This window comes from Cetorhinus maximus, chromosome 20 (genome assembly GCF_964194155.1).
Source record: "Cetorhinus maximus chromosome 20, sCetMax3.hap1.1, whole genome shotgun sequence".
In the NCBI taxonomy this organism is placed as follows: Eukaryota; Metazoa; Chordata; class Chondrichthyes; order Lamniformes; family Cetorhinidae; genus Cetorhinus; species Cetorhinus maximus.
Genome location: NC_135898.1, coordinates 79845252 through 79861288, shown reverse-complemented (window position 1 = coordinate 79861288; position 16037 = coordinate 79845252). Strand labels below are relative to the sequence as shown.

At 44.2% G+C, this 16037-nt stretch overlaps 1 protein-coding gene across 3 annotated transcripts in view; it reads left to right on the top strand.

Moving 5' to 3' along the window:
• The window catches only part of LOC144694493 (STE20-like serine/threonine-protein kinase), a 160926-nt gene that overhangs the window by 84341 nt on the left and 60548 nt on the right, over positions 1-16037 (top strand). For all 3 annotated transcript variants that reach the window (XM_078564981.1, XM_078564980.1, XM_078564979.1), the window contains exons 3-7: positions 663-711; positions 7390-7539; positions 8335-8407; positions 9768-9962; positions 11804-11885. In XM_078564981.1, the coding sequence (XP_078421107.1) occupies positions 663-711; positions 7390-7539; positions 8335-8407; positions 9768-9962; positions 11804-11885 (549 nt within the window). The remainder of the gene's footprint in view (positions 1-662; positions 712-7389; positions 7540-8334; positions 8408-9767; positions 9963-11803; positions 11886-16037) is intronic.

The window sequence follows — 16037 nt, the reverse complement described above, 5'->3', positions numbered from 1 at the left end:
GGTTTACTCGAGGTGTATCTAAGATGTCAATTCATCACGTCACTCTTCGCCCTACACCACCACTCTATCTTCAGATAGTGGCATCATTAGCAGCTGATTATCTCCTAAAGAAGCTCACTCTACCAACAGTTCCCCTTCTGCAGCTCATTCCCTTTCCTCACTCAGTCCACAACCCCTGCCCCGTTCAAGCAAAGGGTTGAACTCTCCATTTTAAATGACGGCACAGAACGTTGCAAAAACAATTGGGTGGGAAATGAGACTAAGAACAACGGGAAGAATTCCTCTGGCCATTGTGTATAACCACTTTGTGCTCAGAAAGATCTCTGGCTGGCACCCTAGTTCATTAGAATGCATTTCACTTTCACCAGCCATATTAAGTAGAGGGACTCTGACATGTTGTACATGATTGCCAGAGGAATTTTTCCCTCAACTTGATTGTCATTTAAAACCTTTGTCCTGCATTACTGTAAGGATCTCGCAATATACAAATTGAAGGTGAGTAGATGGAGTTGAAGCAGATGAGCCATGGTCTTAGTGAATTATAGCAGGCCCGAGGGGCTAAATCGTTTATTCCAATGTCATAGTTGACTGGCTGTTAGCTGCACCATTGTTTTAAGGCCCCTGCTGCCCTGTCTCTAACCATTAACCTTCTGCTCCCACAGATCCTGATTGAGTTCTGTGCTGGAGGAGCTGTGGATGCAGTCATGCTGGGTAAGTTCTGTTGAATTGTAAATTGTGCATTACTCCAACATTGATTGTACAGTATCTATCTTTACATGTCTGTGTGCTGAAAGTGACAAGAAGTACAAAGGAATAGATGCTTAGACGTTACAGCATGGAAACAGGCCATTCAGCCCAACCAGTCCATGTTAGCATTTACCCTCCATATGAGTAAATAGTTCTGCTCACATTCCCTGTTCCCATAACACCTTATCTTAATTTATTTCATCACCTAGTCAATCTGATCTTCAATGTTCACATAGTTTCTGCCACAACCATTGATCCTAGGATTAAATTCCACAGCTTCACAGCTCTCTCTGTGAAGAAGTTTCTCCTGCCTTTTGGCCCAAATCTCTTACTTTTATTCGTGTATCAATGGCCTCTTGTTACAGAGTCTCAAATACTGGAAGCAGTCTGCTTCAATCCAACCTGTCACATCCTTTCATCATTTCAAACACTTCATCATATTGCCCTGTAATCTGCTTTCTTATAATGAAAAACAGTTTTTTTTTCCAAGTCTCTCTTCGTACCAGGCATCACCCTAATGAATCTGTCCTGTTCCGTCCCTAGCGGCCCAACATCCTTCCTATGATGTGGACACAATACAGCACACAGTCCTCTAACAGAGATCTTACTGAGATTTTAGATCGGCTCATCTGAACCCCTTGTGTTTTATATTCTGTACCTCCATTATAAATCTAGAATTTCTTTAGCTTGTTTCATGGCCTTATCGTCCTGAGGGGCTGCCTTTAATGTCCTGTGAACCTGTTCCCCAAATCCCTCTGCTCTTACCCAGCACTGACCTACTTCCATTCGCATTGTAATCACTTCCATTGAAATTCCTGATGTTATTTAACCAAATGTTCCTCCGCGATGTTCGTAGTGGTATTGTCACTGGACTAGTAATCCAGAGGCCCAGAGTAATGCTCTGGGGACCCTGGTTCGAATCCTGCCAGGACAGATGTTGGAATTTGAATCCATTAAAAATCTTGAAATAACCATTGTCAATTGTTGTAAAAGCCCATCTGGTTCACTAATGTTCTTTAGGGAAGGAAATCTGCCGTCCATACCTGGTCTGGCCTACATGTGACTCCAAACCCACAGGATTGTGGTTGATGCTTAAAATGCCCTCTAAAATGGCCTAGCAAGCCACTAGGTTGTATCAAACCGCTACAAAGTCTCCAAAAAGGAAAGAAACCGGACAGACCACCCATCATCGACCTAGGCATTGGAAACGACAATGACAAACTCCGCCCTGTCAACCCTGCAAAGTCCTCCTTACTAACATCTGGGGGCTAGTGCCAAGATTGGGAGAGCTGTCTCACAGACTAGTCAAGCAACAGCCTGATATAGCCATCCTCACGGAATCATGTCTTCCAGATACAGATTCATATCATCCAGACACCACGATCACCATCCCTGGGTATGTCCTGTCCCACTGACAGGACGGACCCAGCAGAGGTAGCGGCACAGTGGTATACACTTGGGAGGGAGTTGCTCTGGGAGTCCTTAACATTGACTCTGGACCCCATGAAGTCTCATGGCATCAGGTCAAACATGGGCAAGTAAACCTCCTGCTGATTACCATGTACCGCCCTCCCTCAGCTGATGAATCAGTGCTCCTCCATGTTGAACATAACTTGGAGGAAGCACTGAGGATGGTAAGGGCACAGAATGTACTCTGGGCGGGGGACTTCGATGAACATCACCAAGAGTGGCTCAGTAGCATCACTACTGACTGATCTGGCTGATTCGTAAAGGTCATAGCTGCTAGACTGGGTCTGCGGCAGGTGGTGAGGGAACCAACAAGAGGGAAAAATATACTTGACCTCATCCTCACCAACCTGCCTGCTGCAGATGCGTCTGTCCATGACAATATCAGTAGGAGTGGAGACGAAGTCCCACCTTCGCATTGAGGATACCCTCCATCGTGTTGTGCGGCACTACCACCATGCCAAATGGGATAGATTTTGAACAGATCTAGCAACTCAAGACTGGACATCCATGAGGCACTGTGGGCCATCAGCAGTAGCAGAATTGTATTTGAACACAATCTGTAAGCTCATGGCCCGGCATGTTCCCACACTCTACCATTACCACCAAGCCAGGGGATCAACCCTGGTTCAATGAAGAGTGCAGGAGGAGCAGCACCAGGCATACCTAAAAATGAGGTGTCAACCTGGTGAAGCTATAACACAGGACTACTCGCATGCCAAACAGCATAAACATCAAGTGATAGACAGAGCTAAGCGATCCCATAACCAACAGATCAAATCTAAGCTCTCTAGTCCTGCCACATCCAGTCATGAATGGTGGTGAACAATAAAACAACTCACTGGAGGAGGAGGCTCCACAAATATCCCCAACCACAATGATGGGGGAGCCCAGCACATCAGTCCAAAAGCTAAGACTGAAGCATTTGCTACAATCTTCAGCCAAGAGTGCCGAGTGGATGATCCATCTCGGCCTCCTCCAGAGGTCCCCAGCATCACAGATGTCAGTCTTCAGCCAATTCGATTCACTCCACGTGATATCAAGTAACAGCTAAAAGCACTGGATAGTGCAAAGGCTATGGGGCTTGACGATATTCCAGCAATAATACTGAAGACTTGTGCTCCAGAACTTGCCATGCCCCTAGCCAAGCTGTTCCAGTACAGCTACAACACATTGGCATCTACCTGGCTTTGTGGAAAATTGCCCAGGTATGTCCTGTACACAAAAGGCAGGACAAATCCAACCTGGCCAGTTACCGCCCTATCAGTCTACTCTCGATCATCAGTAAAGTAATGGAAGGGTTGTCAACAGTGCACTTACTTAGCAATAACCTGCTCACTGGTGCCCAGTTTGGGCTCTGCCAGGGCCATTCAGTTCCTGACCTCATTACAGCCTTGGTTCAAACGTGGACAAAAGAGCTGAACTCCCGAGGTGAGAGAGACTGCCCTTGACATCAAGGCCACATTTGACTGAGTGGCATCAAGGAACCCGAGCAAAACTGGAGTCAATGGGAATCAGGGGAAACCTCTCCACTGATTGGAGTCATACCTAGCACAAAGGAAGATGGTTGTTGGAGGTCAGTCATCTCATCTCCAGGAGATCACTGCAGGAGTTCCTCAGGGTAGTTTCCTCGGCCCACCCATCTTCAGCTGCTTCATCAATGACTTCCTTCCATCATAAGGTCAGATGTGGGGATGTTCGCTGATGATTGCACAATGTTCAGCACCGTTCACGACTCCTCAGACACTGAAGCAGTCCATGTCCAAATGCAGCAAGACCTGGACAATATCCAGGTTTGGGCTGACAAGTGGCAAGTAACATTTGCACCACACGGTGCCATGCAATGACCATCTCCAACAAGAGAGAATCTAGCCATCACCCCATGACATTCAATGGCATTACCATCACTGAAACCCCACTATCAAAATCCTGGGGGTTACCATTGACCAGAAACTGAACTGGACTAGCCATATAACTACTGTGGCTACAAGAGCAGGTCAGAGGCTAGGAATCCTGTGACAGAGAACTCACCTCCTGACTCCCCAAAGCCTGTCCACCGTCTATAAGGCACAAGTCAGGAATGTGATGGAGTACTCCCCACTCTGCCTGGATGAGTGAAGCTCCCAAAACTCCCAACCCAGGACAAAGCAACCCACTTGATTTGCACCACATCCACAAACATTCACTCCCTCCACCACTGATGCACAGGAGCAGCAGTGTGTACCATCTACAAAATGCACTACAGGAATTCACAATGGCTTCCTAGACAGCACCTTCCAAACCCACAACCACTACCATCTAGAAGGATAAGGGAAGCAGATAGATGGGAACACCACCACCTGGAAGTTCCCGTCCAAGTCACTCACCATCCTGACTTGGAAATATATCACCGTCCCTTCACTGTCACTGGGTCAAAATCCTGACTCTCCCTTCCTAACAGCACTGTGGGTGTACCTACATCACATGGACTGCAGAGGTTCAAGAAGGTAGCTTACCACCACCTTCTCAAGGGCAACTAGGGATGGGGCAATAAATACTGGCCCAGCCAGCCTGTGAACTTAGTAAATAAAAATAAAACAATTCCTGACTTTGAAGGCCATCCGCCACTTTTTAGTCAATTCCTCCATCTTACCAATATAACTTTGTAACTTCCTTTGATCTTCTAAGAAAATCTTGTATTTCAGTATCATGTGCAAATTTCTACGCCACTCCCTCTAAACCCATCTCCACATCGTTGATATACACAGCAAGATCCTCATGGGAGATAACTGTTCAAATCCAACCACAACTATCTTCCACTCCCACTCTCTGTTTTCTCCCTTCTAACCAATGTTTAGTTCAGTTTACTACCTACATTATCGTTGCAAACCCTTAATCTTCTCATGGTATCTTCTCAAAGGCTTTCCTAAAGTCTATGTCACACTTATACCTACTGCATTTTCCCAATTAATATGTCTGTGAAGTTTGTCAAATATGATTGCCCCTTTTGCATTTTATGCTGGCTGCTTCTATTTGCACTTTATATACATGGTAATTTTAACCATAATTAAAGACCAAAGTTTCTCTACCACATTCATTAACTGCCCTGTACTTACCCAGAGGAGCTCTGTCTCAAATTTTGGACCTGGTTACAACAGTTGATACTCACCATTTCCCCAGCTCTCAACACACCCAATAATGTAAAAGCAAAATACTTTGGAAATCTGAAATAAAACCCAATAATGCTTTGCAATACCATTTCTTGAATTCTGCGCTTTCGTCCCTTATCTCATTCAGGACCCTATGATATATCCAGAGAGACCCAGGTGCTTTATCTTCCTTTAGCTGAACTAACCCATTATTCATCATTAAATTACGCTAAATGGAGGAGCACGCTCAAGAGGCTGAATGGCCTACTTCTGCTCCTATATTCCTAACTAATTCATTATTTATCATTACATTGCTCCTGTTACTATCATCCACATCAGGAATCCTCTTTCCAATATCCCTCTCCAATAAAAATTTGACGCAAACGTATTGTTTGATCATCATTTACAGATTAACAATCTTCTCTTAGGAATTTTACCTCATTTTTAACGATTTTCTTTTTATTGATAAACTTCATAAGAACATAACAAGCAGAAGCAGGAGAAGACCATGTGTCCTGTCGAGCCTGCTTTGCCATTCAATACGATCATGGTCTTCAACTCCAATTCTCCGTCTGCTCTCAATATCCCTTGATTCACTGAAAGACCAAAAATCTGTCTCTCCCAGCCTTAAACATATTCAATGATGGAGCATCCACAACCCACTGCGGTAGAGAATAAAATATTTTATTACTTGTTTTTTTTTTATTTGTTTTTTTTACCTTTTTCTTCGTATTCCCTCTTAGTTTTCGTTATCCTGCTCTTAACCTTTTCTCTTAGTTCTGATATATAGTTTTTTTTGTTATTCTTTAATTCTTACAGACCTTTCAATTTTAATTGGTTTGTAAGATCCCGAGCTTAACCACCCTCCCCTTCACCTCACCATCCACCCCTCACCTTCACCTTAATACCCAACCCCCCTACCTCAGCACACCACCCAACCCCTCCACTTCACCTTGCCACCCACTTCACCTCACTCATCTCTTTAAAATGTCTCACTGTTGCTCTTTGATCCTGGGATACAATTTACCCCCCCAACACATAACACTTGTCCCATTCAAAAACAAAAATACCTGGAAAAACTCAGCAGGTCTGGCAGCATCTGCGGAGAGGAACACAGTTAACGTTTCGAGTCCGAATGACCCTTCAACAGAACTAAGTAAAAATAGAAGAGAGGTGAAATATAAGCTGATTTAAGGGGATGGTGGGACAAGTAGAGATGAATAGAGGGCCAGTGATGTGCTCCTCTCCGCAGATGCTGCCAGACCTGCTGAGTTTTTCCAGGTATTTTTGTTTTTGTTTTGGATTTCCAGCATCCGCAGTTTTTTTGCTTTTATCACAGTTGTCCCATTCCCTTTTCTCCTTTGGCTCCCTCTCTGAACTAATCAATAGGTGAATAATTAAAATTAGTAGTTGATATTTCTTTCCATCTCTCTAATATAACCCCAGATATCCTCTTCTAGTTCCATCCCATAATTTTGAGATCTGAACTACCACCTACCAATCTAATGAACCTGAACGAAGCCTGGAAAGGATAGAGAGACAGAGCTTGAACTGCTTCCTCTATACCTTTTAAACACTTGCCCCCCGCCCCCCAAGTCCATTCCATCATCAATACAGTCTTTGCAGTGTTACTTGGCACTTGTTGACCTTAACATCATATGGGATGAACTGAGGACATTTTTCTGTGAAGGGTTGGTGTAGTGCTGGGGAAGACCCTGGGCTCCAGAAAATGAACTCAGCCCAGATCAAATTGAGCTGCTTTTGGTCTGCTAACAGAGGTCCATCTTTGGCTCACTGGAGGTCTCCTGTGGCAGAAAGCAGGTACTGCAGCGAGATAGGCTCATCACCAGAAGGAACGCACTCCTTTCTCGCAGGCTTCGAAGTGGCTAGAGCCCTCTACACTGAGCCGTGTTCAACGGTATCCTGGGATATTGTCAGACCATAGGAAGCATGATACTTCTGGCATGACATCAAAATCAGCCCAACTCATACTCATAATGTTCAGTATAATCTTTGCCATCTTGTTGCTTCTTGTCTTCTGTTGTAGAATTGGAGAGGGCTCTGACCGAGCCTCAAATTCAAGTAATTTGCAAGCATACACTAGAAGCTCTGAGCTACCTGCATGACAACAAGGTGATCCACCGAGACTTGAAGGCTGGGAATATCCTGCTCACCATGGAAGGAGATGTCAAACTGGGTAAAGCCTCTGCTTTTCGTCTGCAGCAACCTGGCTGTTTCAGGCACTGTTACATAAAGAACACAGAGCTGGCTTGTAATAAATATAGAAAACACTCAGCAGGTCAGGCAGCATCTGTGGAGAAAATCTTTATGTAACAGTATCTGAGATATACAGCTGGCCAAATAAAAATATTTGTTAGTAGCCAGAAATGCAGCAAACGCATCCTGAGCTAGTCAACATCTGAGAGAGAAAAGACAGGTTAATATTTTCGGTGGCGGCCTTGATCAGAAGCAGCCGCTTACACTTTGTTTAACTTTGGAAAGAGAGATTGTGATCCTCCCATTAGGAACATTGGTACAATGTTCCTATACTACTTGGATCACTGAGGTAACCAATTATATGTGGAACATAGCTGCATTTAAAGATGACAGGAATATCCAATATGTCGTGTTTGGCAGCATTGGCCAGTGGTGCAACATTAATATTCTGTCTCTATCCTTTATAAATGTTGGGAAAGTAATGAGCAGAACTGAGGCAGGTTTAGGACCTTTTGATCTTTTTAAGATTGCCTGGTTTTTTTTTAAGTAGTCAAGACAGCATGGCTTTCTGCCCAATAATGGCTGCCATATATTTTACCAAAAACGTAGATAATTCTGCTATTATAGAGATGGGAGATAGGGTCTGGGGCACGCTGCCCAGTGCTTGCAATCTGTTTAATAAATTCATTGTCAAAAGCGTTATACCTGTGCAGGCCCAGAATCAGTGGCCCCCAATTATAAGGGTGAGTCACGTGGCTTTCTTTGTCTATTGCAGCCGATTTTGGGGTCTCAGCAAAGAATAGCAGGACATTGCAACGGAGGGACTCCTTTATCGGGACACCTTACTGGTAAGATGTGGCCTTTACTGCTGTGCTTGTGTTTTGTGAAGACCTTTTGATATTTACCAGTTTCCTATTGTGCATCTTCAGAAGGCTTTCCATAAGGTCCCACACAAGAAGTTAGTAAACAAAAATTAGGGCACATAGGATTGGGGGTAATATACTGCTCTGGATTGAGAATTGGTTAACAGATAGAAAACAGAATAGGAATAAACGGATCATTCTTGGGATGGCGGGCTGTGACCAGTGGGATACCACAAGGATCACTGTTTGGGCCACAGCTGTTCACAATCCATATAAATAATGTATGTGGATTTGGGGACCAAATGTAATATTTCCAAATTTGTTAGTGACACAAAAGTAGGTGGGATTGTGAGTTGTTAGGAGGATGCAAGGAGGTTTTGAGGGGATTTGGACAGGCTAAGTGAATGGGCAAGAACATGGCAGACGGAATATAATGTGAATAAGTGTGAAGTTATCGTAGAAAAAACAGAAAAGCAGTGCATTTCTTAAATGGTGAGAGGTTGGGAAGTGTTGATGTCCAAAGAGACCTGCATGTTCTTGTTCATGAATCACTAAAAGTTAGCATGCAGGTGCAGTAAGTAATTAAGAAGGCAAATTGTATGTTGGCCTTCATTGCAAGAGGACTTAAGTACTGGAGTAAAGATGTCTTGCTGCATCTTTATAGAGCCATGGTGTGGCTGCATCTGGAGTATTGTGTACAGTTTTGGTCTCCTTATCTAAGGAAGGATGTACTTGCTATAGAGGGAGTGCAACGGAGATTCACCAGACTAATTTCTGGGATGGTGGGATTGTTCTATGAAGAGACTGGGTCTGTATTCTCTAGAGCTTTGAAGAATGAGAGGTAATCTCATTGAAACTTACAAAATTCTTACAGGGTGTGACAGGGTAGTTTAGATAGGACCCTTCTCTGGCTGGTGATTCCAGAACCAGAGGACGTAGTCTCAAAATGAGGGGCAGGCCATTTAAGACGGATATGAGGAGGAATTTCTTCACTCAGAGGGTGGTGAATCTTTGGAATCCTCTACCCCAGAGGGCTGTGGAATTCTAGTCATTGAGCATGTTCAAGACTGAAATCGATAGATTTATGGATACTGATGACATCAAGGGATATGGAAATAGTGGGAAAAATGGCGTAGAGGTAGATGATCAACCATGATCTGTTTGAATGGTGGCATAGACTCGACAGGCCAAATTTCCTATGTTCCTATAGGGCTGTATACTGGGTATTTATCAGTCTGTGCTCATTTCACAGTGCATGAGACTGTTTATTTCCCAGTGTATGGGACTATATATACAGTGCCCTGTCTCAGACATGCAGTGACGTGTTATGTTTGTATTTCTCTAGGATGGCCCCTGAAGTGGTGATGTGCGAGACGTCAAAGGACAAACCCTACGATTACAAGGCAGATATCTGGTCACTGGGTGTCACCCTGATTGAGCTGGCTCAGATGGAGCCTCCACACCATGAGCTGAACCCTATGAGAGTACTGCTGAAAATTGCTAAAGCTGATCCCCCTACACTGGCGCAGCCGTCCCGATGGCAAGTATACTAGTGTTGCTAGCCAGTTGCAAGCACCTACTATAAATGCAAATGTTTAGTATCTGTTGATCTTTATAAATATTCCATTCAGAACCATTTTGTAGTTCGATGCTATACATGGGTTAGACCTGTACTGTTCTTAAAATGGGACTTGTACCTCCCAAATCCTCAAGTAATGCCCACTTCATTTATACACAGTGTCAGAATAATCCATCCTATTCAATTCCATTTACCCTGTACTCCTCTGGTATCATCTTTTTGGCGCCTTACCTTGTTCCAACCTCTTGTTTTGCATTTGAACCAAGCTGTGGGTTTAAAAGAGGTGTAAGGTAGAATTAGCAGAATCATTACCAATAGCTGGTGTCTGCAAAAAATGATGGAAGTGGTCACGATCCGAAATTGTCAAACTCAATGCTGAGTCCAAAAAGCTGTAAAGTGCCCAATTGAAACATGAGATGCTGTTCCTCAAGTTTATGTTGAACTTCATTGTTACAATGTAGGAGGCTGAGTACAGAGAGGTCAGAGTGGGAGTTGGGCAGAGAACTAAAATAACAACTGGAAGTTCAGGGTCACACTTGCAGATTTTTTTTGCAAAGTGGTTAACCAATCTGCATTTGGTCTCCCATTGTAGAGAAGACTGCATTGTGAGCAGTGAGTATGCTATGCAAAACAGAAACAAGCACAAGTTAATCACTGATTTACCTGAAAGAAGTGTGTGAGGCCCTGGATGGTGGAAAGGGAAGAGGTAAAAGGCCAGATACTGCCTCTCCTACATTTACATGGGAAAGTGCAGTGGAAGAAGTGGTGGTGTTGGGGGTGATTGAGGAGTGGGCCAGGGTGTCGCAGAGGGAATCGTCCCTTTGGAATACTGAAAGAGTAGTGGAGGAAGAAGATGTGTTTGGAGGTGGCTGAAATGGAGGAGGATGAGCTATTGAATGTAGGAGTTGGTGGGGTGGAAAGTGAGGTTGCGGGAACCAGATTGTGGTTCTGGGCAGGAGGGGAGGGGTTGAGAACAGAAATGAAGGAAATGGGATGGACGTGCCAAGGGTGCTGTCAGAAGTTCTGCGCTGTACCTTGCCTGGAAATGTTTGATGGGACAGTGCAGTAAGAGTTTTACTCTGTAGCAGTGATGTTTTCTACCATACCTCTGTTACAATTAGGGTTCTGGCTATTGAGTAAATGAATATGGTACTTGTAATGTAGGTGATATTCTAACACATCAAGTAGCACCTTGCACTCTCATTGCTTGTTAAAGATTAGTCCCAGTTTGACTCTGTTAGGAGATTCATCACCTCTGCACCAGAAGGCCATGGATTCAATCCCTATACTAGAACTTTACCACATAATCTAGAATGACAGTTGAGTGGAGTACTGAGGGATTGCTTCACTGACAGAGATTAAACTGATGATCCCTTTACCTGCTCAGGTGGTTGTTGAAGAGTTCATGGCACTGTTGAAGAAGAGCAGGGGAGTTAAATGTTCATTGCTAAGCCAGAATCACTCAAACAGATGAGCTGATCAAATGCTGGAAATTTTCACAATGTCAGCCATCATCCATGGAGAGAACAGACAAAATTAACGTGAAACTCTTCGTCATAGTTGGACACTAGTTACTGACTGACTTGCTGAGTGTTTCCGTTTTCTGTTCTTGTTTTCCATTTCTAGTCCCTGCAAGTCCTGCTTTTTATGAACGTTTGTCTCATCGCCATTTGTGAGATCTTACTATGCACACTAGCATCCATATCGGCCTACATAACAGCATTTGGCATGTTTCTGAGAGCTGTGACCAAGTGTTCCGTAAGTCTTTTATAATATTCAGTGGCTGCTGTTTCTCACCGTAGGTCTCCTGAGTTCAGTGATTTCCTGAAGAAGGCATTGGAGAAGAATGTTGAGGTGAGGTGGTCATGCCAGCAGCTGCTACAGGTGAGTGTATAATCCACATTTGATGGAGACTGAATGGGGAACATCTCCACGTTCTGACTTGCACCATTGAGGCTGGTGGGTGGGTTGCTGAACAATCAATATTGAGATATTATTGTGACAATTTTGATTAGTAAATATACAACTAGGAGGGCTGAAGACCTAACACTGAGCAATCCAAATTTTAAAAACATAACTGACCTTTCCAGGTAGGAAACGATAGCAATATGATAATGTACTGAGTAGTAATCCAGAGGCCCAGAGCAAGCTCCGGAGACATGAGTTCCAAATCCCTCCATGGCAGCTGGGGGAATTTAAATTCAATTAATTAATTAATTAATCTGGAATAAAAAGCTAGTCTCAGTAATGGTAGCCATGAAACTACTGAGTTGTCTTAAAAACACATCTGCCTCACTGATGTCCTTCAGGGGAGGAAATCTGCTGTCTTTATCCAGTCTGGCCTACATGTGACTCCAGACCCACAACAGTGTGTAGAAGAGTCACACGGACTCAAAACGTTACCTCTGTCTCTCTCTCTCTCCACAGATGCTGTCAGACCTGAGTTTTTCCAGCATTTTTGTTTTTGTTTCAGATTTCCAGCATCCGCAGTATTTTGCCTTTATTCTACAACAATGTGGCTGTGACTCTTAACTGCCCTCTGAAATGGCCCAGCAAGCCACTCAAATGTATCAAAACCACAACAAAAAAGTCAACATTCTGAGTGTACCTCCACAACTTGCACTGCAGCAGTTCAAGAAGGCAGCCCACCAACACTTTCTCAAGGACAGTACGGGATGGGCAATAAATGCTGGCCTTGCCAGCGAGACACATCCCAGGAACAAGTAAGAAAGAACTAGAAAGGGTCTTGGTTAAGGTTTCATCTCAAAGATAGCTCCACTGATAGTGCAGCACTCCTTCAGTGTAGGCCTGGATTGTGTGTCCAAATTTCTGGAGTGAGGTTTGCAATCGCAACCTTCTAACTCAGAGGTGAGGGCAGTTACCCACTGAGCCATAATGTAAGCCTGACAGTATCTGCAGATTGTTCACGCGTGGAGCAGCCTCATATTGGAGTCCGATCCTGCCCCCAGTAGACCTGCATGCACACAATTTCTTGCAGTTGTCACTCAATAATAATGAGGGGTAGGAATCCTGGCCACTTATCCAGTCACTCAACTCAGGAGTATAGAGGCTGGCTGTGATGTCCTAACAGAACTCAGTCTAACGATGGAACCTCAGTCTTTCCTGATTCCTATGATTCAGTGCCAGATTGGACAGTGTTTATACCCATGAAGTGACAGCGGGAAGTCTAGGAACTCCGTTGTGTTCTGGGTGCGTATGAAGCTTTATTGGCCTGTCACAGTTTATGGGCCACTCATTTTGTGCAACAGCTGGTTGCTATATCGGAACAGCCTGTCGGAGTGTGCAGATTTAGAATTCAAGAAGAAACAGCTGAAGCAAAGAGAGAAGGAGCTGCTTTGTGGAGTCTACATTCCCTGGCACAAAAATCATAAGAAAAATAGCAGCTTCATGTCTATCAGACTTTGCTGTTTTCGCCAAACACCCCACACATCTGTGAGTATAGGTTAGAGCATGTTTGTTAGATGCATGTGTGTGTACCTGCATTGGGATTAGAGGCTTTCGGTGTGCTTTGTTAGTCTAAACCATTGGTGCTGAGAATATGCATGATGTTCAGCAAGCAATGAAATGTACAGAGTTCTCATGTCAACTCCTCATGAGAGAAAATAAGTTTTAGTTCAGTGAAATTATTCTGAATCCATTTCACTTCATTAACCCTTGTCCCGCGCTGATCCAGAGTCAGTCCCATTCCTCATTAACTCTTGCCCTATGCTGATTCAAAATCAGTCCCTTTCTCCATTATTGCAAAAGCAAAATACTGCAGATGCTGGAAATCTGAAAATACTCAGCAGGTTGGGTGGTATCCATGGAGAGAGAAACAGAGTTAATCTTAAGAATTCTGATTTTTTTTTTCTTTCCTCTGGGCGTCACAGGCGAGGCCAGCATTTGTTGGCCACCTGTAATTGCTCTTGAACTGAGTGGTTTGCTAGGTGATTTTAGAGGGCAGTTAAGGCAAGGTGTGGAGTCACATGTAGGCCAGACCAGGTAAGGACGGCAGATTTCCTTCCCTAAAGGACATTTGTGAACCAGATTGGTTTTTACAGCAATCAATGATAGTTTCATGGCCTCCATTACTGAGACTAGTCTCATATTCCAGATTTCCAACTGGTGGGATTTGAACCCATGTCTTCAGGGCATTAGCCTGGGCCACTGGATTACTAGTCCATTTACATTTACCACTATGCCTTCATCTCCCTGATGAGAGATATTAGACCTGAAACATTAACTCTGTTTCCCTTCACAAATGCTGCCGAAACCATTGAATATTTCTGGCATTTTCTGTTTTTATTCCATTCTCCACTAACCCTGATGACAGCAAAGCCTGAAAGTTAAAGAAATTGAATGGAACGCTCTAGAATTGCACAGTAGATTCATCAATGTCTGAAGACACAAATCAACATTTCAGTTGGGATCCAGATCAGAGGAAAGGTCCTACCTGAGATTTAACCATTCAATGCTGACCGGGCACTGTGCAATTCTATAATAAAAGCAAAATACTATGGATGCTGGAAATCTGAAACAAAAACAAAAATAGCTGGAAAAACTCAGCAGGTCTGACAGCATCTGCGGAGAGGAATACAGCTAACATTTTGAGTCTGTATGACTCTTCATCAGAACTAAGGAAATATAGAAATTAGGTGAAATGTAAGCTGGTTGAGGGGAGTGGGACAGGTAGAGCTGGATAGAGGGCCAGTGATAGGTGGAGGCAAAGAAGATATTGCCAAAGATGTCATAGACAAAAGGACAAAGGTGTTGACGGTGGTGATATGAACCAAGGAATGTGCTAATGGTGACATTAAGGGTGGAAAGCAGGACGAGCAAGTGACAGCCCTAGTGGGGGTGGGGTGGGGGGAAGGGATCGAAAAAGGCTAAAAGGTAGAGATAAAACAATAGATGGAAATAGATTTGAAAATAATGGAAATAGGTGAGAAAAGAAAAAAGTATTTTAAAAATTATAAATTATTGGAAAAGGGGGGATCGGAAAGGAGGTGGGGATGGAGGAGAGAATTCATGATCTGAAGTTGTTGAACTCAATGTTAAGTCCGGAAGGCTGTAAAGTGCTTAGTCGGAAGATGAGCTGCTGTTCCTCCAGTTTGCGTTGAGCTTCACTGAAACATTGCAGCAAGCCAAGGACGGACATGTGGGCATGAGAGCAGGGTGGTGTGTTGAAATGGCAAGCGACAGGGAGGTCTAGGTCATGCTTGCGGACAGACCGAAGTTGTTCTGCAAAGCAGTCACCCAGTCTGTGTTTGGTCTCTCCAATGTAGAGGAGACTGCATTGGGAGCAGCGAATGCAGTAGACTAAATTGAGGGAAGTGCAAGTGAAATGCTGCTTCACTTGAAAGGAGTGTTTGGGCCCTTGGACGGTGAGGAGGGGGAAAGTAAAAGGGCAGGTGTTGCACCTTCTGCGGTTGCATGGGAAGGTGCCGTGGGAGGGGGTTGAGGTGTAGGGGGTGATGGAGGAGTGGACCAGGGTGTCCCAGAGGGAACGATCCCTGCGGAATGTCACCGGGGGGGGTGAAGGGAAGTTGTGTTTGGTGGTGGCATCATGCTGGAGTTGGCGGAAATGGCGGAGGATGATCCTTTGAATTCGAAGGCTGGTGGGGTGATGTGAGGACAAGGGGGACCCTATCATGGTTCTGGGAGGGAGCGGTATTCTAGTTGTTTTTCAGATTTTCAATACCCCTTTAGGCTCTGTAGAAGTAAACTCTCTCGTTGCTGCAGCCCAACTTCAGCCCATGTTTAAAATCACAGTCTAAGTGGTACAGTAACCTTTGAGAATGTTGCAGAGCCTCAACATCTCTTTCTTTTCTCAATGGATGCTCTACTGCTGCCTGGTATAGTTACAGCATAGTTACTCAAGCAGAACCAAAATTCACTGACAGATATCGGGTGTCCTTGCGCATTAGCTCTGAACATGGAGAGGGACTTTTTTCGTTGGTTGAATGTGCGCATCACTGGCAAGGCCTGTATCTATTGTCCATCCCTAATTATCCTTGAGAAACTGGTGGTGAGTCG